The sequence below is a fragment of the Gorilla gorilla genome, chromosome 1, assembly GCF_029281585.2.
Source record: "Gorilla gorilla gorilla isolate KB3781 chromosome 1, NHGRI_mGorGor1-v2.1_pri, whole genome shotgun sequence".
Lineage (NCBI taxonomy): Eukaryota > Metazoa > Chordata > Mammalia > Primates > Hominidae > Gorilla > Gorilla gorilla.
The window spans coordinates 88,025,830-88,053,370 of record NC_073224.2 but is presented as its reverse complement, the minus strand read 5'-3'; the positions used below and the strand labels follow the sequence as shown (position 1 = coordinate 88,053,370).

At 42.4% G+C, this 27,541-nt stretch overlaps 1 protein-coding gene across 1 annotated transcript in view; it reads right to left on the bottom strand.

Annotated features, from left to right (window-relative positions):
• Positions 1-25,789, bottom strand: part of DPT (dermatopontin) — a 33,882-nt gene extending 8,093 nt beyond the window's left edge. The window contains exons 1-2 of the mRNA XM_004027859.4: positions 25,251-25,789; positions 10,684-10,809 (exon numbers count right to left, since the gene is read on the bottom strand). Of these exons, the coding sequence (XP_004027908.1) occupies positions 10,684-10,809; positions 25,251-25,555 (431 nt within the window). The 5' untranslated portion in view covers positions 25,556-25,789. The remainder of the gene's footprint in view (positions 1-10,683; positions 10,810-25,250) is intronic.
• Positions 25,790-27,541: the final 1,752 nt, after the last annotated feature.

The following is a 27,541-nucleotide window of genomic DNA, read 5'->3' as shown; positions in this document are numbered from 1 at the left end:
TGCATGACCATTGGTACTTTTTCTTCTTGGTCCCAGATAGGTTTTGTTTTGTTTGACTTTTGGTTGTTGTTATTTTGTCTTGTTTTTGTTATAACACCATGGGATTGAGTTTAGACTGTCCTAGAGAAACCTGGGTAAAGGAGGATAGGGAAGGAGGTTGGATATCGATGGAAATCTCTCCTACTTTATGAAATAAAAATACCAAGGGAGAAATGACCGAAATCACTGGTAGAAAGTGAACCTCCCAAACACCATCCATAGGAAGAACTATTGAGTCAATGTGGCCCAGGATGCTGTGTTCTGTATTTTCAAACCAGATATATGTGGCTGCGTTTAGCGCTTGATGACACTGAATGCGCACGCGCACACACACACACGCGCACAAAGTGTCCTAATAAGTGAAAGCCCAGTAATAGCTCCTTAGAGAGAAAAAAGAATTTAAACGTTCAGAACTAGACACTGAGACAGGGCATAGGGACTTTTGAGGAAATTAAAAGAGGCTACAAGGAAGCAGAATGATTAGGGTTTCCTAAGCTGTGACACTGGGCTTTGTGAGTGTAGGTCGGGGAAGAGTTCGGTGTGGTTGCAGCTTCCTTGTGAATTCCTTGTGAATTACTAGGTCACTTTAAGCAGTTTTTTGGAAAAACACACTTCATACTGAGCATTGCCATACATTCCTAGACCAATTAAAACAATCAAACAAACCTTCAGCTTGGCAAGATGAAGAAGAGCGCAGGTCAGGAAGATGCCTTTATTGAAATGAGTCTACTTTTCAAACATTTCTATGGGAAGCCTTATTTTCTCCTTTCCCCTAAAGTAAAGAGTTTGAATAGATTTATTCAATTTTAGCTATTACTTAATTTTTAATAAAAACTACTGGTGTGCAGGAGAATGGCGTGAACCCGGGAGGCGGAGCTTGCAGTGAGCTGAAATCGCGCCACTGCACTCCAGCCCGGGCGACAGAGCGAGACTCCGTCTCAAACAACAACAACAACAACAAAAAAAGCAAAACTACTGGTGTGTATGGGGGGTGTGTGTGCGTGTGTGCATGCGCACTTTCAGATGAATGACTCTTGTGGTACAGTTTCTCCCTTCACAGCACTTTTTCTGCTGTCAAGATGAAAGACAGAGAGTTGTTCCAAAGCTAAGTAAAAACTTGATAACATAAAGACACTTGTACAACTCTTGTGTCAGCTGAAGCTGATGGGAAAAAAATTAATAATATCTTACTTATGAGCTGAGGGAAATCAGTTCGAACTGAAGACAATTTTAAGATTGATATAGGATTTTTCTCATCTAAGATTCTTGAAGCTCTAAAATTATTAACAGATCCAACTGGACTCAATGAATGTTTGCTATGATACAATATCATAGACTGAGCTGCTGCTGATAGATGTCTTGGCTCCATTGCCACAAGAACAGACATATTGCAGAGCTGAGTCCAGGTATATGCTCTCACATCCATTTTAGAAAGGGAAATAGAGATACAATCTAGTTATATACAGTGGCCAATTTTATTCATTGTCAGAGGTTTGGTTGAGAACTTATTAGGTTTTTAATAGTTAAAGTAAAGATTTTCAATCTATTCCTTGACATAAAGTGACTCAGCATAAGGTTTTGTGAAAACCCACCTCTATGAGACCTTATTCGGAGCTAGACACTTTTCTTCTATGAAAGTCAAACTTCATAGCACTGAGATGTGTTTGTTACAGCTGTTTCACTTGGGGAAATTAGGACAACTGGATTACTCGGTGTCACCTGGAAGCTCCTCTTTTAGGACTTTCCCTCCTATTGATGTGCACATGAACAGATACAGCTTCATCTCATGGTCAGGAAACATCATATCCCCAACCTTGGCCCACTTTGTGGGGACACCAGAAAAGCACACTCCACAGACTCCCTACCATAAAAACTGGAAAAAACCCCCAGCATTTACATATGAACAGATCAGAACGGGTACCTGAGGAAGCCATACTTCAGCTTTTTAAAAAATAAGAATAAAATTAGAATGTCTTCCAAATGATCTTTTATAGCCCAGCTCATGCTCAAACATCATTTTAGAGAAGCTTCTGTTGGTCATTCAATATTGAATTCTGTTTTTCTTCTATTTCTCTACCACTCAATTAGCACCTTACTTTAAATATCCCGTTCTAATGTCCTGTGACATGTCAGCTGATACAGTCTGGCTGTGTCTCACCCAAATCTCATTTTGAATTCTCAGAGGTTGTGAGAGGGATCCAGTGGGAGGTAATTGAATATTGGGGCAGGTCTTTCCTGTGTTGTTCTCATACTAGTGAATAAGTCACATGAGAGCTGATGGTTTTAAAAATGAGAGTTTCCCTGCACAAGCTCTCTTTCTGCCTGCTGCCATCCACATAAGATGTGGCTTGCTCCTCCTTGCCTTCCGCCATGATTGTGAGGCTTCCTCAGCCACGTGGAACTGTGAGTTCTCCATTAAACCTCTTTCTTTTGTAAATTGCCCAGTCTCGGGTATGTCTTTATCAGCAACATGAAAATGGACTAATACATCAGCACTATATATTTAGCAAGATAATAGAATACTGTATAACATCATGATGGCCAATATAGTGAGCTCTTTGAGGGATCACTGGTGCATGGAATCAAATATGCTTTTATGATCTGGTTCAGAGGTGGGTTTGGAGGAGAAACTCAACATTTGTGGATTTGGTTTGTTGAGGTTGGCTTACGTTTTATATATTCAGCTAAAAAGATGTCCCTTTCTGACAGTCAAATCATTGAGAAGTTTGTTAAATAAAGCCAGTCTGTTCATGATCAATCCTCTTGCATAATGCTTTTCCAGGTAAGCTATAAGGAATGAACATATTTCAGATTAGTTTAGTTTGTCTTTATTAGGAGCTACATCAGACCCTCTTTGAATTAGTTTTGCAAAGACAGAAAAAACAAACCCCAAATGGAGTTATGTGTAAAGGAAAACAGCCACAGAGAACAATCCCCAGGCTTCTTCCCACAAGAGCTGGGGATTGGCCAAGCGGGACCTCTGGTAGTCACCCAAGTGCCCTTCTCTGCACAGAAAATCTGAATCCGGGGCTCTGGGGTGTGTGAAATAAAAACAAATGTCCATGTCTGTCCTTTTATGGCATTTTGGGACTTTATATTTCAAACATTTCAGACATGTATCACAACACGAGGGAATAACAGTTCCAGGGATATCTGTAGCTTAAATGAGTAGAGGAAAGTCCCTGAACACTTTCCAAATTGCTCTCTTGGAACTGAGTTTCTAACTCACTGTCCAAGCCCAGGGCTAGTCAGTAAGCACATTCACTTTGACTCGTGTTGATTTTCATTAGCCACATTATGTGGTCGTCACCCTGGGTCTGCATGTCAGTGGGGGCTACTTCACCTTCAACAGCTCCCCTCCAATTAAAATAGTTTTATTCTCTGTTTTCTACCAGATGCCTACTGTGCTATTATGTAATGTTTCACCTGTAGAAGTCTTATTCCTCATCTAGAGACAGCTCAGTACTATGCAAAGAGCATGGGATTTGGAGGCAGATAGACTGGTTGAGTCAAGTTTGGAACTTTGAAGGGAGCCACAACTTCTATAGCTCAGTTCCCTCATCTGTATGATAGTGTCATAATTTTTGTGTGTGAGGATTAAATGCAGTAACACATGAACACGTGGTAGGTGTCAATAAATAAATATTATTATTATCATCATTATCATTAGTAGGGTCTCACCCAAAGCCTATGAATTGTTATTATTTCATATCCATTCACATTCATTGACTGCTTAAGTGAATTAATAAATAGAAGTAAGAATGATTGCCTCTAGAATCTATTATAGTAGAGGGAAGCAGACTAGATAGAATAAAGCATCAGATTTGGTTTGTAACTGAGAGGTTTACTTTGTTCTAAGTAGCTGGCCTTGGGTTAACCAATACTTAGCCAGACACATCTATGATATTTCTGCTTTTGAAGTTTGAACATAAGGAGAGAGGTATCACCTATAATGCAGGCACCAAATACAGTCGATATGGTTTGGCTCTGTGTCCCCAACCAAATGTCACCTTGAATTGTGGTTTCCATAATCCCCACATGTCATGGAAGGGACCCAGTGGGGAGTAATTTAATCAAGAGGACGGTCACTCTCATGCTGTTTTCCTGATCGTGAGTGAGTTCTCATGAGATCTGATGGTTTTATAAGGGCTTTTCCCCCTTTTGCTTGGCATTTTTTCCTGCCATCATGTGAAGGACATGTTTGCTTCCCCTTCTGCCATGGTTGTGTTTCCTGAGGCCTCCCCAGCCCTGTGGAACTGTGAGTCAATTAAACTTTTTCCTTTGTAAGTTACCCAGTCTAGGGTATGTCTTTATTAGCAGTGTGAGAACGGACTAATACAACAGTCATCAGTGGCATCTGCAGGGGATTGATTCCAGGACCCCCCATGGATACCAAAATCTTCAGAAACTCAAGTCCTTGATCTAAAATGGTGTAGCATTTGCACATAACCTATGAATATCCTCCTGTTTACTTTAAATCACCTCTAGATTACGTGTAATACCTAAGATAATGCAAATGCTATGTGAGTAGTTATTATACTATATGGTTTTGTATTTGTATCATTTTTTGTTGTTGTATTGTTATTTTTATTTTTATTGTTTTTTTCTGAATATTTTTGATTCAAAGTTGGTTGAATTCTTGGATAGGGAACCCCAGATATGGAGTGCCAATTGTACATGTCTACATTTTAAATATGGCACAGTAATTATGGAAATCATTCCAGCAGATGAAAGGGATGATAGATTTTGCTCAAGTTCAGAGAGGCTGCTGTCTGCACAATGAGTGCTATGTACATCATGCAACGGAAGGCAATGGTTTTAGTAGGGCACAGAGCATCTAAACCCAATATAAGTCCCTTTAAATTGTGACATCTAGTCCAATTTCCTCAAAACTTCAGTATGTCCATCTCTATAGTAATAGCTTCCAGCTTGCGCAGAGGACCAGTATGGAAGCTGCTCTTCATTTTTATTTTTTTATTTTACTTTAAGTTCTAGGGTACATGTGCACAATGTGCAGGTTTGTTACATATGTATACATGTGCCATGTTGGTGTGCTGCACCTGTTAACTAACATTAGGAGATATACCTAATGGAAGCTGCTCTTCTTACCAGGCCTCTGGGAGCTGAATTGCAGCAGGCTGTCTGGGCACAAGTGGCATATGACAGGCACAGCAATGCAGAGGCCTGTGAGATTGTTCATGTCCCTAAAACAGCATTACAGGAGTGAACATGCGAACAGTCCCTATCTTGTATTAACATCTGAACAAAGAGGCTAGGAATTAAAGATTAGCTTTGACTGGGTGCTTTGGGGTGGGAGAGATAAGAATGTTCTAATCAACTGATGTTGTTAACTAGAGCTATACAGGAATTTAAAAAAAGCACTCTCTGGCTTATGACTTGCACACAGAGAGTGGGGAAGTAGGCAGTAGAGAATGCAAAGTCTGAGAGACAGAATATCAGGGTTGAAGAGAAAAGTAAAAGTTATCTAAATGGATGCATTATTTTACAGTCAAAAGATATTATCCAATGAACCTAATGAAAGGCCATGGGTCTGGAGAAGAGGCATTTGGAAAAGAAAATGATTCACAACCATCAGATCCTGGGACACAGAGTCTCCACCTGGACAGTAGACAGTCTGGTGTGCAGCCTGCAGCTGCTGAGCTGTTTGGAGAAGAGAGATTACGACAAACAATGTCTAAAGGGTTGTGGCAACTTCAGTGACATGTGTTTGTGGTTTGCAGACCACTAGACTAAAAATTAGAATTTTCATATCTAAATAAATATCTATAAAATTCATGTATTCATCCAATCCAGTGGAGACCATTTCCTAATGGCATGTCCACATCTATCAGGAATTTGCTTTCTTGCCAGAGTCCAGTGAGGCTGTAATATCCAAAGAGAAACCGCACAAGCTGAAACAAGAGCAGCACCTTGGTTCCCACCAAACAAATAAATCCCATACTCATTTGGGAGTTGGTTGGATGATTTGTTTTTTCCAGCCCAGAGTGATGATATTTCTGAATCCCTAAGTGCTCACAAACGCAGGCGCTAGATACTCACTTAGCTAGTTCATACAGTGTCAGGCTGCGTGCTGAAGAATGCCTTTCATAGAGGGAAGGGGAAAAATGTCGTTCCCACCCACATGGGTCCAGTTCCCCGGGAGGTAATTCAAGCTAATTAAAGTCATGTAAGGGAAGGTTTCAGATAAGAGGGTTATCAGCATTTCACTGTGGGAAGGTGCAGGAAAAAGAGTTCTCACTTCACTCTGTAAGGCTGTTAAAAGGATCAAATAAAATAATGTACATGAAAGAAGTCTTTGTCAACTATAAAACATCATCACATCAATGTCAGGTTTCACCATTGTTACTGTTCCTAGGGGCTTGCAACATTCAGTTTTCATCTGACACATTTATTAAGAGTCTATTTTGTGCTGGGTAATATCCTGGAGATGTTGAAAAAATAAGACCTAATTTATGCCCTGGAGGCATTTAGAAAGACATATAATACAACATCATGACTCAGGCAATTTAAAGATGCCACTAAAATGTCTAGACACACCAGTGGGATAGTGACTCATACACTGTGTACCATGGTGCACACTTGAATCTTGTTCTGCTGCTTCTCCAATGTTTTCTTTGAAAAAATACCATTTTATTTGGTGACCATGATAGCTCTCAGCTCTAACACCATGCCTTCAGAAATAGAACCAGTCAGGTGGAACCACACCTTAGTGGGACTTGTTTCAAAGTTGACTTGTCATGCCTTTTGGATTAATTCTCTGTACTTTCCCCACCTTTTGGCTCCACAGACCAACAGCAACATGTCTGGATGGTAGGATGGGGTAAGGAAGGGTGAAGGGTATGGGGGTTGGGGTGGGTGCGGAGTGGCAAAGTCATTGCTGATCAAGGCTTTGGGTAAACTTTGTCAGCAGAGACATGAATATCTCTGGCAACTCAAAATTGCTCATCTTTATCTATCAATCTTTAACATTGAGACTTTGTTCCTACATATATGTCTATATGATCATTACATTTTTAGCATCTTAGCTGGTGAATTGCATCTCAGGGAGCTTCAGAAGTCATTTCTAAAGTATGTGAGAGGAACTATACCTAGCATTCTTGGGGAAACAGAAGTATCCTGGAACCAGTCTCCAGGTGACCACTGGAAATCTGGGGCATCATTAAAACAACGGTGGAACTTGAAACACAAAGACCTGTCTTTTTCAGGTATCAGCATTCAAATAAACAGACAGGATAAGCTTCAAGAAGCAATGCTCAGAGTGTTAACACAGATCCCACAGATCCATGGAATATGGGAATTCCAGGAAAATTTGGATGTTTACCCCTTTCTCTCACACTTACCTTCATCCACCCCCTATTTCTTCTGTTTGACAACTTTGCTTTTTTTTTTTTTCTTCTTCTTTTTTGAGTCAGAGTCTTGCTCTGTCGCCCAGGCTGGAGTGCAGTGGCGTGATCTCGGCTCACTGCGAGTTCCACTTCCTGGGTTCATGCCATTCTCCTGCCTCAGCCTCTTGAGTAGCTGGGACTACAGGTGCCTGCCACCAAGCCCGGCTAATTTTTTTTTTTTTTTTTTTTGTATTTTTAGTAGAGAATGGGGTTTCATCGTGTTAGCCAGCATGGTCTCGATCTCCTGACCTTGTGATCTGCCCACCTCGGCCTCCCAAAGTGCTGGGATTACAAGTGGGAGCCACCACGCCCGGCCTTGACAAATTTTCTAAAACCAGTGAGCCTTAGCTCCTTGCCTGCCTGGTCACCCAAAGCCTTGAGGCCCAAGTCCACTACCTGTTGTTGTTCTGTTTGGGCAGGGGCCAGCCAGCCATGATGGCATGGCCACAGACACAGCAGGCTCTCCCACTCATCTCTGCAGAGAGCTCGAGACTTGCTGTGATGAGGAATGTTGCTGCCTCAGCTCACTCCTCTCTGCCTGGGGAAGAATGAGTTAGTACATCTAACAACAGACCGTCCAACTGGTCACATGTCTTGTTCCTCTGCATAACCAACCCCGCTCTCAAGTTCTGCTTCCTGCAATGACCTGACACCTGCTAGGTTGTTCCTGGGCAGAGTTTGCCTTTGAATGTCCTGTTAGGTGGTGAAGAGGCTGGGTCTCTCCTGCATCTGGGAGGGTGAAGGGGACTCTCTTTCAAGACAGGTCAGCTCTGTGTGATCATAGACAGTGGCAAGGCCAGAAATATATTATCTTATTTAATGCTCATAACAAAAAGTAGGCTGAAGTCATTCCTTCATCCAAACAAATGCTATGTGCCTGGCATTATTTATAGGGCTTGGCATATGTCAGCACAAAGATCTCTGCTTGTGTAGAGCTTATATTCTGGGCAGAAGTGGAGGGATGGGGGAGAGAACAAAAAATTTTATGTAAGAGAATTATATTTTCTGGGCCACTTCACATTATATACACCCTCCACAATTATTAATGTGGATATTTGTTCAACAGTTGTTAAGAAGACACTATGTTCCAAGCACTATACTGGGCATTGAAAATACAAAGATCAGTGAGTGGCCCCTTATCCTCCAGACACTGGAAGTCCAGGTAGAGAGGAGCAACTGTACACAGGTGGTAAAATGCAGAAAGTGCTGTGACAGAGGCATCTACGAAGGGCAGAGAGACAGAGCCACCCACATCCAGGCCTCCAGCTGCCCCTAGGCTGTCCATGTTCCCCTTCCTCCCCACTACAGCCCATGCAGTGCTGCCTCCTCACTTCCTCACTCTTTCCCCTGCTCCTGAACCCACTCCTCTTGGCCACCCAGCATACCCCAGCCCTGATGTGTTCCTTTGGAGTCTGATTCAGGGAAAGTTATACTAATGTAGTAAATAAATTCACTGACTGAGTATTAGGTTTTGCTTGCCTTTCAGGTAATTTACATACTGAAAGCCATTTTAACTGGCTTTTAATGCCTTGCAACAAAGGGAGGCTGGTTTCCTTGTGGGAAGTGCCATTCTGTTAATAGACCAGGAATGAGAGATTTGTGGAGGCCAAGCTCCTACCTACTCTCCCCTTTCATTGGGGCACACTCGTCTTTGGAACTTCCTTCATCCTCTCAAAACAGTTCTGGCATCTGGATCATCTTTTCCAAAAGTGCCTTTGGAATTAAGACATTTTTAGGGTTTGACACAACCTGAAAGATCTTCTAGTCCTTGGAATTTCAACTTATGATCCAGGGGTTCTTGGCAGTGTGTTCATGAATGGCCTTCAGGGAGTTTAAGGGCTCCCGAAATTCTCTGCAAACTATTGTATTAACATGCTAAGTGCATTTTCCCCCCTGAAGACAAGGTCTATAGTTTTCATCAGAGTCTTAAAGATCTTGGAGACTCAAAAAAGGTGGTCATCATTTTAGGTGATGTGCTTGAGCCTGCAGAGTTATGAGAGGGAGGGGAGAAGGGGAAAGGGGAAAGAAGGGAGGGAAATGAGGAAAGGCCAGCACAGAGACTGAAACTCAAGTTTCTTTTTGCCCAAACTGGTGCTCCTTCTACCTCCTCCACTGCAAGAGATCTTTAGGTCTTTGGTTCAGGACCTATCCCAGTGGCATCATAATCCTTTGCCAGCCCTGTTCACCCACTGTAGAGCAGTAAAAGCTGCTTTATGGAAGCGGTTTTGAAGAACTAGAGGAGGTTTCTGCTCCATCATACAGTGACAGGTGACTTTGAGCTCTGAATTTACTATCGGTCCTTACTTTAAAAAGAAAAACGTTAAGCTTTTGGGGCTTTGTATCCCTAGAGATACTGTGTGCCACTGGGCATCTGTGGAGTAAGCTGTCTGATTGCAGAGAATAAGCATGACCTGTGAAGCTGTCCTTGCAAGCATCAAACTGTAGAGAGATCAGTCACTTGAGGGAGCCAACCTTCTACATGTTGACACTTCTGGATCCCCTTGCCCAAGGCAGAAATGCCTGGCTCGTTTTCAGATAAAAAAGACCTGGGCCGGTTGTGTTATCAACACCCAGTGTAAGTCATCAGGGCAAATGACAATATACACATTCTCCTAGTCAGTTGGAAGGCTAGGTTAGGAGATATTCGGCATCAGCCCAGGGATAGGGAAAGAAACAAAATATCAGAGGCTGGAATTCCAAACGGATCCAGAAAATAGCACAATCTTTTTTAAAAATTTTTAAATTGTTTAATTTTTTATTTTTTCTGTCTATAACTATGTACTAGACTCTGACCCATGAGAGGATTGGTTTCTCCCAGAGAAAGACTGCAGGAAACTAGGTTCCCAAATAGGCCCTGCAGCCTTGGATATGATGAGAAGTTACCAGAAGTTGGGGAGAAGGAGAACAGCACTGGGATGGGAGTCAGTAGGCCTAAGCTTAAGACTTGGCATTCCCACAGAGTAGGTGGGTGACTTTGGGCCAGTCACTGCCGGCTGTATGGTTCTGTTTCCTTTTCTGCCAAAAGAAGGATGTGGGGGGTTGGATAACCCAAAAGATCCCTCTTGGCAGGAACATCCTCCTAAGTCATTCATTCATTCTTGTCTATATGCCAGCGCTGCCTTCCAGGCTTGTGTGTGACCCTCAAGCTTACCTGAAGCTAGAAACAGGGGCCAGAGTACTTCCTAGGTGCCTCTCCCACCCCAGGAGTCATGAGAGTTTGGTCAGCTGCCAGACTCACCAGCAGGAATATGGGCACCTCTTGCTGTAGCGACAACAGTAAAACTGCCACTCTCGATCCAGCACTGACTCGAAGTAGCGGCTCTGGAATCCTGCCACCAGCCCATTGTTGGAGCACGTCTGGTACCTGAAGAGAAGACAACCCCAGGAACCTAAGAACAGTGACACATACACAGACCCCTTCCCAAGACCCCACTGCCACAGTTACACACTCTTTCTCTGACCTAGATTCCTAACAATTTATTCCATTTTATGCAAATAATAGTCTTTATTATATTTGTAGAAATAATATAGCCCCTCCATTAAAATTTAAGTGACTCAGAATTTTCTAACTGAACAAAATTTAGGGAACACTGCCCCTGTCATACCTCTTTCAATATATATTGTTAGATGGAAGCCTGCATAAATGGGTGGATCTAGAATTTTACATCTAGAATTTTACAAATTCGAGATTGTATTATTCATGCCATTTAAAATAAAAGATATTATAATTCATTTTACTGGAATTTAAAATAAAAAGAAGACAAAGAGAAGCACAACGTATTGATGAATTTCAAATAAACATTTCTTCTGCCTAAGAGAAGAGCCCTGGAAATTGAGCACAAGGATGATCATTCGTTCTGCCCCTGCACAGCATGCAAAGCCCAGATGGGCATGGTGAATGTGCCCAGGGCAGCCCAGCAGGAAAGCTGGGACCACAACCCAGATTCTTGCTACTTATCCAGGAATATTTCTACCACCCACAAGACCATAAGCTCTACACAGCCAGGGCATGTTTTGCTCAGAATTCTATTCCTGGTGGCCACCAAGAATCCTGGCTGTGGAGGCAGTCCTTACAGAGTTGCAACAGGCCAACTGAATGCCTCAAACCCCCTCTAAAGATCCCTTTCCTGTCCTAGCTGCTTAGTCCTAATTCTTCAGATATACAACCACTCCACTCCAGTCCACAGACAAGAAATAATTTTTGCTCTTTCATTCTACCTGTGCCGCTGCTGGTCTTCACAGCACCTTTTGAACTAAACATCGACTTAGAATAGTACAATCATTTCTTCCTTTGTTCCATCTCTAGTATGATTTTCTCCCATTCCTGGGCCCAATTCCTATGGCGTCTTCAGGCTTCCCACTTTTTGCTGTGATGATGAGAACACTATTTTCTACCTGACCACAGTGGATTTCCACTGTTCTTCCTACTTATCCAGGATCTAGAATTTTACATCTAGAATTTTACAAAGTCAAGATTGTATTATTCGTGTCATTTAAAATAAAAGATATTATAATTCATTTTACTGGAATTTAAAATAAAAAGAAGACAAAGAGAAGCACAATGTATTGACGAATTTCAAATAAACATTTCTTCTGCTTAACAGCAGAGCCCTGGAAATTGAGCACAAGGATGACCATTTGTTCTGCCCCCACACAGCATGCAAAGCCCAGATGGGTATGGTGAGCCATGGCCCTTTGATGAAATCCAGTGGATTTCCACCTTATAGAATGAGCTCTTTCACAAACCCTTCCAAAATAGTTCTTCAGCTACCTCTCCTTCTTTGCATTTCCCAGCATCCCAGCCATTGGTCTATCCCCTCTTATGAGTGGGCAGAGCCAGAGCAGGCAGTTGTCTATGTGCATGGCCAGACAGCTGCTGGAATGCAACCTTGTATTTCATGGGAAGATAAGTTTCCAGAAAATATAATGCATAAAATAAGTACTGTGTGCTGACTGGTGAGAGAGGCCTTGTTGACACACAAATTGTAACATTATCAACAACTGGATTTCATTTATTCTTTCCCATTGCTGAAAATGAACTTGCAGATCTAACAAAATTAGATATTAAATATATTACTTGTCTGTCATCAGAAATCATCTGTCCTTTTAAATTTATTATTTATTACTTGTTATTCATTTATTCACCTAATATACATAATTCAAATATGCATTTATTTATTTATTTATTCATTCATTTATTAAACATCTCATACTCTACTACTGTTCTGTATCAATCACTTTGCTATTATGTCGCGAGAAGAATTGAGAGATGGGCTCCGTATTCGGTCAACCATGTAAATTAGCTTGAATTCCCTGTTCCCAGGACTTGTAAGAAGTTCTGGCAGACTAGAAAACTCAGCTATAGGGGCTCAATAATTCAGGTTAAGGTGTAAATTGAGACCTATGGCTCTTTGATGATCTAGCCTTTTTTTTTTTTTGGTATGTGCAACTGTGTAGTTTATTATACATGTATCTAGGTTTTAAAATTTTCTTTTATTTTACTTTAAGTCCCGGGATACAAGTGCAGAATGTACAGGTTTATTATATAGGTATATGTGTGCCATTGTGGTTTGCTGCACCTATCAACCCATCATCTAGGTTTTAAGCCCCGCATGCATTAGCCATTTGTCCTAATGCTCTCCCTCTCCTCACACTCCACCCCCTGACCGGTCCCAGTGTGTGTTGTTCCCCTCCCTGTGTCAATGTGTTCTCCTTGTTCAACTTCCACTTATGAGTGAGAACATTCACTGTTTGGTTTTCTGTTCCTGCGTTAGTTTGCTGAGGATGATGGCTTCTAGCTTCATCCATGTCCCTGCAAAGGACATGATCTCATTCGTTTTTATGGCTGCATAGTATTCCACGGTGTATATGTACCACATTTGCTTTATCCAGTCTATCACGGATGGGCATTTGGGTTGGTTCCATGTCTTTGTTATTGCAAATAGTGCTGCAGTAAACATACCTGTGCATGTGTCTTTACAGTAGAATAATTTATAGTCCTTTGGGTATATACCCAGTAATGGGATTGTTGGGTCAAATGGTATTTCTGTTTCTAGATCCTTGAGGAATCACCACATTGCCTTCTACAATGGTTGAACTAATTTACATTCCGACCAACAGTGTAAAAGAATTCCTATTTCTCCACAGCCTCGCCAGCATCTGTTGGTTCTTGGCTTTTTAATAAACACCATTTTGACTGGCACGAGATGGTATCTTATTGTGGTTTTGATTTGCATTTCTCTAATGATCAGTGAGGTTGAGCTTTTTTTTTCATATGTTTGTTGGCCACATAAATGTCTTCTTTTGAGAAGTGTCTGATCATATACTTTGCCCACTTTTTGATGGGATTGTTTCTTCTTTTCTTGTAAATTTGTTTAATTTCCTTGTAGATTCTGGATGTTAGACCTTTGTCAGATGGGTAGTTTGCAAAAATGTTCTCCCATTCAGTAGGTTGCCTGTTCACTCTGATGATAGTTCCTTTTGGTATGCAGATGCTCTTTAGTTCAATTAGATCCCGTTTGTTAATTTTAGCTTTTGTTGCAATTGCTTTTGGTGTTTTTTATTATGAAGTCTTTGTCCATGCCTGTGTCCTGAATGGTGTTGTCTAGGTTTTCTTCTGGGGTTTTTATGGTTTTGGGTTTTACCTTTAAGTCTTTAATTCATCTTGAGTTAATTTTTGTATAAGGTGTAAGGAAGGGGTCCAGTTTCAGTTTTCTGCATATGACTGATGTAGCCTTCTTCATTCTACCATTGCTCGCATCTCATCAGGAGTATACTAATCACTTTGTAAATGCCTAGCATACTTCAGCAAGCTATATGAGTGGAATGGACTAGGCTCATGACATGGTGGAAAGGTAGCTTTAGGGGCTGATCTACCAGGGTGTTCTATTCTATCCTAATTCTTAGTAAAGTAGGCGAGAGGTAATTTCAATATGAAGCTCTAAGAATCATAAGCAAAACTCATATGTCCAAAAAGAGAAGGTTGCCATAAGCTAGTGCTCTCTGTGACCTGCTCTCCTACCATCACTAAAATGCTGCCTTCCTCTAAAACAAAGCCCTTTTAGAACTGAGCTGGGCTGTGGTTTCCACGGAGCTGTTGTTCCATTGTTTTGGCTTGTCTTCTGTACTCAGACCCCTACAGGGGACAGAGCTCCCATGGGGGTAAGTTCCCCTAAGTAAAAATAAATGTAGGAAGATAAGCTGAACTGTTTCATGGAGTACCAGTTCTGAAGGCAATCCAAGTTCCAGAAATTCCCCGCCAGCTGTTGGCCAGGCTGCTGGCCCCAGTGCCTGTACGGGAAGTGTGTGTCACTTTCTCACACACCACCTCAGATAACTCTGCCTTGTGAAGATTATTTGGACCCTACAGACTCAGAGCCTAAGAACATATAGTGAAAGTTAGATAACCAAACATAACCCTCCTCCTCTGGCTTTGGTTTGATTGCCTTCACATTTTGGTAGAGTCAGCCTGTTCAGGAGTTTGGTATGTGAAAGCATTCCTTCCAGAGCCAGATCTTTGTGGGGGTACCTTTTCACACTGTGGGGAGCAGATAGTAGAGTGGCTAAGAGCATTGGCTATGCTGCTGGATGGCTCCACTGTTCTTAGCTGTGTCATCTGGGTGGGCTTCGTGCCCTCTAATAGCCTCAGTTTCCTCATCTGTAAAATGGGCATAATAATAGCACATATGTATTAAAGTTATCGTGAAGACCAAATAAGACAACACATGTAAAATTCCTGGGATTAATAAATTGCTTATTAGTGTCATTACACTTATGTTTAGTCTACACAGTAATTATGAGTCTACTTTGTAAAAGCTGTCCCTTGGCTACCCTGTCTCTAATCAGTGAAACACTGGTGGATTCATAGGCCCTCCCTGAGCTGCTGTTTCCCTAAAACAAAGCTCAATGTGGTTGGATGTCTTAGCCACCCACTTTGGAGCACAGGTACTTTAGTATGCCTTACCACTCTCAGGAAGTAGTATTCCATGCAGTGTCTGACATTGTTGTCCAGCAAATGTTTAATAGAAGAATGAGGGACCGAATGAGTGACCCGACTATGTCCCATTATTGGAGGCAGAATTGACTTTTAAGAGCTCATCACTCAATTCCATTAAGGGCCCTGAAATGCCCTCCAAGTAGTTTACATGGATCTTGGGTGAGCAATCCCTTTTCTTGCTTCCGTCCTCTCCCTGCAGCTCCATGATGAGGGGGCAAAATAAATATAGCTTTGGGCATTCCTCTCCTCCATTCCTCTCATTTTCACTTTTAACAAAGCTCCTTATTTAACAAGACTCACCTAAACACTAGCCATAGCTGCAGGATTACAAACACAGAGCTAGGTGGGAAGAGAGGCAACTTCTAAATGGAACAGGACTGGGGGAACTGGCAGGGATTGCATTGCTAAAGTTACTCAAACTCAATTTAAAAAGAGATGGGTAGCGGTCAAATGACTAATGCTCTGACTCACTTCACAGCACCTGGTTGTTGCTCCTGAATGGCCTGGAGAACAGAGCAGTGGCTCAATGCTCTATTCTGCTTGGAGGGAAACTACTTGGAGGGAGTTTCAGGCCCCTTCATGGATGTGAGTGAGGAGTTCCTAACAGTCACCAATACAATGGCTAATATCCTGGTGAATTGTATGACATGACCGCAGCTCTAAGGAAATAAGATTATTTCCTTAGAGCAGGAGGGCACTGGTACCTTACTTACAAGACTCTCCTTCCCATCTGAGAAGACATATTTTTTTTTTCTTACCACCTCTTTGAAGGCTGAGGTTCAATTTCAGTTTCAGAAACTGGAGTATTGTTAGCCCTGCTCCATCTGAAACTGGAAGCTTTCTAGAAGGAAAGTCACAAGGTAATTACTCCTCCTCTGAAAACACACTTGTGAACCTATTCTGAGAAAGTGGACTTTCTGAAAATGATTTATCTCAGGGCCATCACCCTGAAAGCTAAAACAGAAGACTTTCTCCTGTATCTGCAATAGTAAAACATAAAAGCAGCGGGGTGCAGGGGAAAGAGCCCTTGTTGAGGAATCAGCAGACATGAGTTCTAGTCCTAGCCCTGACCTTTACATGCTTTGTGGAGCCTCACCTAAGGCACTGTGTGGAGTCAGTGATAATGCCTACAAAACTCTTGGCCAAGATAGTAACTGGAAGAGCCAGGACCCAAACTCAGATTCATCTGAGGTCAAAGCTCATGTTCATGAGCTCTCAAGGAATACAATAAATCTCTTCGAGATGGTCCCACAGCTCTGGTTGGTATGCTGGACAGGACTTCTTCTTGTTGTCTGCATTCTTTACCAAGTCCAAAGCTATTGGACAGGCAGAATTACAGAGCATTTGCAAGGTGTGTGAGTGTCTGGTTTTGTTGGTGAACCCCTCTATACAATTTTAGAAGTTGGACTTGCTAAGAAGTTTGGACTTTAGGTGGTGTGGTGTGGGGTTGAGTCAAGTGACGAACAAGGTAAAAGGAAGCAGCACCATCTTGGTCAAGAACTCTCAAAATTTCATTAAATAGATAATAGATGGGCTGGTTGTGCTGGTCTTTTTCTTCCCAGCTTCACAGACACACAGGTGTTTCAAGGGCTGTTAGCCAGTTTCCAACCCCACTGCAGAGATGGACTATGAGAAGTTTTGCCCATGATCTAGACAAGTGGCTCACTCCATGTGGCACAGCATCCTTAACACTCCCAAATTTCTTCCCTGCCCCAAAGGTGGATGAGGTCTTAAATAGTACCAAAAGAGTTTCTTTCTTTTAGAGTAAAGCTTTGATTTTTGTTAATTCTGTTTTCCCCAGAATAATTCTTTGAGTTGCTATCAGGCATTTATAAAAAGGCCAACAGAATTTTAGAATGTTCATTAAGTCTTTTGACAAATATTCATTAGAACTTACTCTATACCTGATGCTGCACTTGGTCTGGAATCTCTTCAGAAGACTGGTACTGATAAGTAAACACTATGACATTGGACAGGCAGAATTACCAGACACTGGTACTGATAAGCAGACACTATGATAATACAGATACTGGAAATAAGTAGACTGGTACCAAAGACAGAGGAGCAGAGAAATAGGAGAGTGGTTGGGGACGGTGGAGCAGTGAAGTGGCAAGGGACAGAGACAAACCCAGTTGGGGGCAAGTTTGCCCAGTAAAAGAAGCCTTCAAAGTTCTAGATTTCTCTGCTAATTCCAAACAGAATTGTTCCACGACCCATCTCTCCCCTTCTGCTGATATTTATACCTACTTCTGTAAAACTAGGATGACAATTCTTAACCTGACAGTATAACACAAAAACTAAAGAGATGCTATATATCAAGTGTAGCATAGAACCTGGCACAACGTATATAATTGAAAGGCAGGGGAAGTCGTAGTTATTACTACCATGATGATAAAAGTATCTGTAATTTGATAGAAAGACAGGCTACATCCTAGTCGCGAAACATCACTTTCAGTAAATATTGGAGCCTACATTAGAAATTGTCAGGATTGAACTTCTCCAATTAGACACTGAGAGAAGCCTCAGAAGGCACATATCAGAGCACAAAAGACAATACCAAGCCTCTCCTCCTTCAAAGATCTTTCCTTTCTTGACAATTCCAAATCATACTAACTTTCCTTCCTTGTGACATGTTGATATCACCATTACACATTTCACCTAACACATACTGTCACTGAGTAGCCTCATGGGGCTACAATGCAAAGTTTTTGAACACTGCACCGTTTACTGCTCATCCTCCTGCCACCATGGTGGGGATATGAACAGTCTCTTTAAATAGTGTTAAGTTGCACACATTCTGCTCTCTTCCTGCCTGCATCTGGGTAAGAGTTCTGCTGTCTTCTCCATGTCCAGGTTTTAAGTCTGCTAGTCTGTCTACAAGGTTTTAACAGTGAAGCAGAAATGACCTGCAGAACAGCATCTCTGGATAGAAAGACCTAGCACAGGACAGAGTGAGAATGCCTCCAAAAATACAAATTCCTCAGTTTTTTTTGGAAAAATACAGGCAGGAGAGGCTTCCCCTAAGGCCTCTGAGAAGATCTAGATTATCTTGTGAGATGCATTTATGTCCTGAGAGCAATTCCAGGTCACGCAGGGATTGCATGAGCTATGTTAGCATCACAGTAAATTTGACGTGAGTTTATGAATATCAATTATAATATTTTTAACCAAGAGATCTAATGCTATCTCTGTGTCTATTAAAATGTAATAAATATTCAAGACACTTATAATGTACACACAATATTTATAGACTGTGATTAAATTATATGTTCCAAAAGCAAAATGATATATTTCAGAGGCTCTGTAATCTAGCAATTTGGTTTTCAACTCCAGCTTTGTAATTTACCAACTGTGTGATACTTGTCTCCATGAGTCTCAGTTTCCACAGAGTAGTCATGATAAAGTAATAATAAATAACCTTTATCAAGGACTTGCAATGTGCCAGGCATTGTGCTTAGCACTATGCGTGCATTAATTATTTTAATTATCAAAACAATCCTATAAAATGGGTTCAAATAATGAGCTTCTCACCACGATCACCATTTTACGTATAAGGAAACTCAGGTTTAGAGAAGGTAAGTAATTCCCCTAAGGACACACGTTAATGTACATATATTATCTTATTTAATTCTCACAACAACAATTCTAGGGAGGTGTGTTTTAGTTGTGAAAGCTGAGTATTTCAGAGTTGAGATGACTTGAGTAAAGGTAGTAGTCGGGTCAGTGGGGTTGCATTTTGAGAACTGTTCTGACCCTAAACTTCATTAACTTTTCAATACTTCAAGATACCTCAAAGAAACACACACACACACACACACACACACACACACACACACACACACACACACACACGATATCTTAACTCTGCAGAAATCTCTTATTGATTGAGAAGATTGTGTCCTGCAGGTTCCCAGACAGAAGCAAATCCCCTCCTGGGAGGAGGGAGCTTTTACCATCCTTATAAGAGCAGCCAACAACCATTTTTGCAGAGCTCAAGTTCCCCCAGACAATTGATTCCTAGCACTTAGGAGAGTGACCTAGATGGAAAGTTGGCAAGAATCCTAGATCTGTCATAACCCTACTCTCCCACACTCAGCCTTCTTGCCCTCAGAAGTCATCCTTATGTGGATTTGATATCTTTTTTAGGTCAGCACTCACTATGGCTTTATCCGGGAACAAAAATAACATCAGCATTTCATATCACCCACAGCACTGTGGAATCAGGCTGGCTGGCTCAGGTCCTCCCTCTGCCATCTGCTACCCATGCAAGGGCAACCTCCTCATGTGTGAAACACCTGGATTCCAATACTGTTGTGAAGATCAAACAATATTAGCTTTTGAATAACTCATGGGCATAGACTGTATGTTATTCATCTCCATCTTCCTGGGGCCTGGGAAAGTTTGTGCTAATAAGCATTTGGTAGTGAATGAATAAACAAATGAACATATAAATGAGGAATACTCTATAAATCATAAATCACCATGTAGATCACGGTTAGGGCCATAGAACCTATACTTATGTAGAGTTATGGATTTCTCTCCTAATTCCAAACAGAATTGCTCCATGACCCATCTCTCCCCTTCTACTGATATTTATATCTACTTTTGTAAAAAGAGGATGACAGTTCCTAACCTGACAGCAATGTTTTTATTCAGTTTTTAATTGCTTCAGTCTCATGGCCTTTATTTCTATTCTGTGAGGTAAGGAGGTTGCTCTAGATTGTGCCCAAGACCCCCTCCAGTGCTGGGATTCCACGATTCTGTTGTACTATGTTTGTGCCGCATCCTTATATTTATTTTTTTAAATTTTATTTTGAAGTAATTTCAGATTTACAGAATGCTTGTAAAGACAGCACACAAAATTCATGTATACTCTTCACCCAGGTTCCTCTAATGTTAATTTTCATAACTCTAGAGTGTCTAGGAATGCTAAGAAATGCTAAGAAATTAACCCTGGTATAACACCAAACTGATTTCATCAGTTCTTCCACAAATGTCAAACCAGGATAGGTTACTGTGCAGCATTTAGTCCTTATGGCTTTTGAAATAAAGAGTTTACTTTCAATTTTTGAAATTGATCGAGACCTTAAGATTATTGAGAGAATGAAAACCTGATAAAAACTTCATTCTGCGGCAGCAAAGTGTGTCAGCCATCCTCTGTGCATGTTTTAGCGATCCTTAAGAAATCTTGAAAGACCATCCTGCATGTTGGTTAATGCAATAAATCAAAACGAGATGTGAACAATACAGTTGGAACCCCTACTATAGACACCGGAATATTGGGAATCAAAGACATAAGCAAAATAGTTCCCCTGTGGGAAAACCTGCAGGCCTCCTTGCGGAGGGCCGTGGGGACACTGGCTGGGGTTTGGACTGCTGATTTGGTCTTTCACTGCATATGTATTGAGGGCCTGTTATGTACCAGCACTCGTCTAGGCACTGGGGATACAGTGGTGAATGAGACAAAGCCCCTGTGTTCATGAAGCTTATATTTTAGTGAGGGAAACAAAACAAGAAACAAATGCCAATCAGGTAGTGACAAGGGCATTGTAGGAAACAAAGCAGGCTGAGGGAGTGGAGACAGCAAGATGTGTGGGGAGAGGAGGTGGTTTTGGAAAGCATCCCCGAGGAAGTGGGCCCTGTGAGTCCTCAATACTCAGAACCATGACTCAGGACGACTGCCCTGCACTACACTGAGGCTTGATCTTGCTTAGATTAGGGAAATATTCCGACCATGGAAAACGGAGTTCCCACCCAACCTATCCACCTTCAAATGCACCTCGATGCTGCCATAGCCCTGTTGCATAGATTCCTTTCTCCTCTTCTCCAGTCTGTGGCTTGTCATTGAATTCATAAACTCAGCTCTAACACAAACTGCCACTCCAAAACTTCTCCTTGAAATTCTTTGAAGTCCGGGGTAAAAAGTAGATGCCAATAAATGGAACACTTTTCCTCTGAACTCAGACTCCGTGGAAAGCTGGCTTGCCCAACATCAGCCACATCAATTTCAGATTCACTAAACTTTTACTACCTGCCCATGATGTGCTAGGCATTTGTTTTAGACTTCAATTTGCTTTAGAGTTTTCTTATACTTTATCCTACAAGTATCACAGTAACACAAGTAACAGCTTGTGAGGTGGGAGTCACACCTTCCTTTTTCTTTCTTTCCTTTCCTTTCCTTTCTCTTTCCCTTCCTTCCTTCCTTCTTTCCTTCCTTCCTTCAATCCTTCCTTCCTCCCTCCCTCCCTTCCTTCTCTCTCTCTCTTTCTTTCTTCTTTCTTTCTTTCTTCTCTTTCTTTTTTGCCAGAATGAGATACCGAATGTCACAGATACAAGCAGGAGCTGTGAATCCAGGTTTCCTGCATCCAAGCCCAGGGCTCCTTCTGCTACACAGTAGCTCAATCTCACTAAAAAATTTCACCTTCATCTTATTCCACACAGGACCCAGTGCCCTACAGCCTGTGCTGACCCAAGTTAGAGCAGATTCCCTGAGAACAACCTAGGCATGCCCTGGGATGGTGAAATACCACTCATGGGGACCCAGGTAAGGCCTCCTGGCAGTTGTTAGTGCCAGAGACCATCACCCAAACTTCAGAAGCCAACACTTGAAGAGGTGGTTTTCAACAGAGAAACTGTGATCAATGGCAGCACCACAGACCACTCAGCTATGATGACAACACCTTTTAAAGATGGCACTTTGATTAGAAAGATTTTCTTTTTAGCAGATCCTATGTGCTATTGTCAAGCCTATATTTGAGACTCCTCCCCTCTTTTAAAATAAACCTGAAAGCTAATTTGGTTATACAGGGCAGCCCAACTGCACAAAACCATCAACAACTGTTCCCTGAGAACAGACTAAGCCTGTAGCCAACGTAAGATGTAATTGCTCCCCAGCCCATAAGCAATTTCTTTCCTTACAGATTTTTCACTGAGACTGGAGGCTGAACTCAAAGGCATAATCATTTTTAAAAGTGCTTCCAGGGTAATTCGTGTCAGTCCTGGGGCAGCTGGATCTTATTGTAAAGAAGTTGTTTTGTATGTTTGTGAGTTTTCAACCCTGTGATTAGTAGACGGGGAGAAGGAGGCAACAGAGGGTGGAAGGAGGAAAGGAAACCAAAATTACTAGACACTGCACACCCAAAAATGCCGAGTAAGAGGAGGTGGAAGAGATATCTCGCCTGTCAGCTTTTCCCTTGACTCCCATGGGCCAAATAAAATCATGTTATTTCACCTTCTTCCTCTTTTGCTTTTCTTCAAATAGTTTGGGAGTTCATGACAAACCAGTCATAGTTGGCAAGTTTAAAACTAAACATCATTTGGCTTCTCTCTCTAGCAGGGATGAACACAAAGATCAACAGAATGCAAGAAAAAGCCAAGAGTGTTGTCAGGGGTGAGCCACAGCTCTGTGGAGCCTTCAGAGATCATGCAGCCTGACTGCTCACTTTCCAAATGAGGCGGGAGACTGGAGGGCTGAGCGTCTGGGCCAAGGTCACACCACAAGTCGTTAGAACCAGGATCTAGACCTAGGCCTCCTGATTCAGAGCCTAGGGCTCTTCCTCTACGGCTTGGGGAACCATGGCTGAGTGCTGCTTGACTGTGGCACTAAAAAGGGCTGTTAGAAAGGAGTCGCACCCATGTGATGGTGCTCCTGAGAGGTGAGGAGTGGAGGGACAGTTGTAATTAGGTCATTGCCATGCTCCACATTAGGCAGTGGGCCTGCCTGTGAGGAGTCATGGAGACAACAATCAAGGCGAGCCTGGTCTCTGAATCAGCATCTGTCGGAAGGGGTTTTGAATAACTAAATCTGCTCACCAGAGGCCGTGGGCGTGGATGAGAATGGCCCACAGAGGCTGTCCAAGCAGCCTCCACAGCCCCGGCACCCTCACCTGCTGCCTGTGTGAGTCCTCTCCCCACCTCTTCTACAGTCCAGCTGAGCCCCTCCACAGTCCTGGTAACTAAGTAGGGATCATCCCTCTGGGGCTGGGCTTCTGCTGTGGTCTTGCAGGTCCCCACCCTCTCCAGGAGGAAGAACTGCCCTGAGTCTTGTCCGGTGGCACTGGCTGTGCTGACAGAGTCAGCTGTCGGGTGGGAGCCCACGCTGGGTGGAGGCAGCAGCCTCTCAGGAGCCCATCACTGTGGCAAAGCACAAGCTCTTTGAAGCAAAGACTCTGTGGATCCAAACCCCAGCTTTCTAGCCGAGGAAATACTGGATCTCTAGACTGCAATTTGTCTACCTATAAATGGCATATACTCTTGTTTTCAGCATTACACGAGATGATCCACATAAAGCACTTAGCATGGAGCCTGCTCAGGGTAAGCACTCAATAAATGGTAGCTGTTGTTATTACTTAAAGGCCCGCACTCTTTCCTGGCTCCCCCACCCATCGGTGTTTCTTCCTCTTGGATTTCCCATCATCACCTCTCTACTGGTTGTGTCCCCCAGGGTTCTATGCTTTTTCTTTTTTCTATTTTCTTTCTTTTTTTTTTTTTTGAGACAGAGTCTTGCTCTGCCACCCAGGAGGGAATACAGTGGTGTGAGCATGGCTCACTGCAGCCTCGACTCCCTGGGCTCAAGTGATCCTCCTACCTTAGCCTCCTGAGTAGCTGGGACCACAGGCTGCATGCAACTACACCAGGCTATTTTTTTTTTTTTTTTTCTGTAGAGATAGGGTCTGGCTGTGTTCCCTAGGCTGGTCTCGAACTCTTGATCTCAAGTGATCCTCCCTCCCCAGCCTCCCAAAGTGTTTGGGATTACAGGCGTGAGCCACCACACCTGGCCAGATTTTGTGCTTGACCCCTCCAATCCCCACTACACTAAGTACTTGTTGCCATGCATCTGGGTTGCTCTACAGATAGCACATGCAGCAGCCCTCCAGGTGGGCTTCCTCCTCCCTGGACTGCCTCCTCCGTTCTCTCCTCCAAGCCTCCTAGAGTGTTGGCTCCATCTAGGCTGTTGTAAATAATCAGCCTAGCAGTCAGTGCCTACTAGGATGAGCCCCTGACCAAGCACCTGGGCTGAGACCCAGCTGAGACAATCACACCCCACAAAAAAGCACAAGCTCGAAAAAATTCCATGCCACTGCTTAGGGCAGAATGCAGTCAGGGGAAGACAGCACCTCTCTCCAAAACCCTTTAGTAAACTATTTTCCAGCAATAAAACCCACTTTAAATTCAGGCAGAGAGAAGGACCTCAGTACTCATAATTGAGAGAGCACATTTAATCAAGGCAGTAGACAGCTATTTAATTCTGCTTTCTTTTGCCTAAATGTCCTTGTCCCCTCTTTTCCATTCACTTGCTCTAAATCAATAGTTCTCAAACCCTCTGTGCTGAGAGATCAATTGTTTATTTTTCTTGTTCCCAAACTACTGTGGGCCAGCATTTTTGTAAAATGGTAAAAATAAATTTCTAAAAAAGAAAAATGCCATTCCGATGGCATAGCAAGTTTTAATTTCTATAAAGTTTCTTACTTTCAGTTCTGTACATATCTTTTGGTAGTCTGGTAAGCAAGCTTCTCGCCGACCTACACCAGCCCCTGGCCCAAACTGAGAGTAGGTAGAACAGCTTCTGGAAGGAACAGAGCCACAGAGGAGTCTGTCTCCCACAGACACTCCCCATCCCAGGTTTTTGTCCTGTCATGTAGTCTGCTCAGCAGCAGCCCTGCTCCACCCAGAGCATGCAGTGGTGAGGTTTGGGGTGGGATTTGCCCAGGCTTTTGTTACTGATATTCCTTGAGAGTCTAGCAGCCCCCAGGAGGAGGGATATGCAGAGATGTTCCCAGCCCCAGTGCAGTGCAGGGACTGGCCCTTACCATTCCATGCCAGCCCTGTTGATCTCCTCCCACCAGCACTCCGTGGGTTCCCCGAGGCTCTGTGGCGTGGGCATGCAGGCGTAGTTCCATTGTCTGTCAGAACCTTCCTTCTTGCTGAAGATGCTCCTCACGGCCACTATCACCTGCCCCTGGGGACACTGGTAGCTGAAGCCTTGCCGGTTCAAATTCACCCACCCATCATCGCTGTAGTCATGATACTGCTGGTATGGGTATCCATAATCGCCATACTGGCCCCAGGCCATGGTGACTAGGGGCAGAAGTACCCAGAGAAGACTGAGGTCCATGCTGCCTGGGATTTTGGCAAACAATGTCACTCTAAGATTGCTGGTCTGACCGTTTTATATAGCTGCCGCTGACATGTGGCTTCCAGATGTGGGTGAGAAGGATCCAACTGCAGTGTGTCATTGCTTAAGCAAAACTTTTCCATGCTGAGATGTCAGCCATAAGGACATTCAGCTTGTTTTAAGGTGGAATTCTAGGAATATACCAGCAGCATGTAAGTCTAAGAAGCTCCCCGGAGAAAGAACAACTTTGTACGTAGATTATAAAAGCCAACGGCTGCTCCACCCTGTAGAAATGTTCACTTGAAAAACACTGATTAGTAGCATATTTGTCCCTCACCTTTCAGCACCTCACCCCTTTCTGTCCTACCCTACCCGCTACTAGCAAACGCCTGTATTTGTTCTCCAAACTAGCCTTCCGGGCCACACAAATACCCAGACAGTGATTTCAAAATACCGAAATCATAGACTGAAGTAACAGAGCCATCTAAGATTTCTGTAAGCCTGAATGCCTGTTTTTTTTTTTAAGTTGTCAATCCAACACTTTTTAACCCTTGAGTATAAGCGTGGGTATACCAGTTTGCAGGGCTACTCTGAGAACTCATAAGTTGCATAAGGAAGTACTATGGGCCCATGGGGAGATAAGTTGGATATGATTTCTACACTTAAGCATTCTACCATGCGGCTGAAATTGGACCCAGTCAAGTCTAGAAACTGTGCTCTGCTCTCAAAAATGTAATGGGTTTAATCTAAATAAACCCCCTATTTATCCTTCAGTATTTTTGCCCTCACATTGAATTTTCTTTTCTTTGAGTTATAATTTACATATAATTAATTCACCTTTTAAAATACTTAATGTACAGTAATATAGCCAGCACCCTAATGAAGACTTAGAACAGTTCCATCAATCCAAAACATCCCCTTATATCCCTTTGCAGTCAAATCTTCCCAAACACCCAGCCCTTGGTAACCAATGATTTACTTTGTCTCTATAGTTTTGCCTTTTCCAGAATGTCAAATAAATGGAATCATACCACACGTAGCCTTTCATGTCCATCTTTCACTTAGCATAATGCTTTTAAGATTCATCCATTTTAAAATTCAACATCTCATTGTATGTGTTAGTATTTTGTTTCTTGTTATTGTTGAGTAATATTCCATAGCATGGATGTACCACAGATTCTTTATACATTTACTAGTTGAAAGACATTTGCGTTGTTTCCAGTTTTTGAAAATTCATTACTTTTTATGTAATGAATTTTATATTCATTATATTTTATATAATGAATTACATAAATGTAATTATAAAGTTGATATAAACATCTATGTGTAGGTTTTTGTGTGAATAAATTTTTATTTCATTTGGGTCAATACCTAGGAGTGAGATTGCTGGTTCACAAGGTAATGTATGTTTAACTTTAAAAGAAACTACTGAGGCCGGGTGTGGTGGCTCATGCTTGTAATCCCAGCACTTTGGGAAGCCGAGGCGGGCAGATCATGAGGTCAGGAGATCGAGACCAACCTGGCTAACATGGTGAAACCCCGTCTCTACTAAAAATACAAAAAATTAGCCGGGTTTCGTGGCGGGCGCCTGTAGTCCCAGCTACTCGGGAGGCTGAGACAGGAGAATGGCGTGAACCTGGGAAGCGGAGCTTGCAGTGAGCCAAGATTGTGCCACTGCACTCCAGCCTGGGCTACAGAGCAAGACTCCGTCTCAAAAAAAAAAAAAAAAAAAAAGAAAACAAGAAACTACCTAGCTGATTTCCAAAGTGGTGATACCATTGCCCACCACTACCAGAAAATTGCCATTAAAAAAAATTTAGCTATTCAAATAGGTTTGTAGTGATATTTCAGTGTGGTTGTGATTTTCATTTCTCTAATGATCCATGATTTTGAGCATCTTTTCATGTGCTCATTACCCATTCCATGCATCCGTTGATGATTTGGCTTTTCAATTTTTTGAAACCTTTGGGCATCTCTTAAGCACAT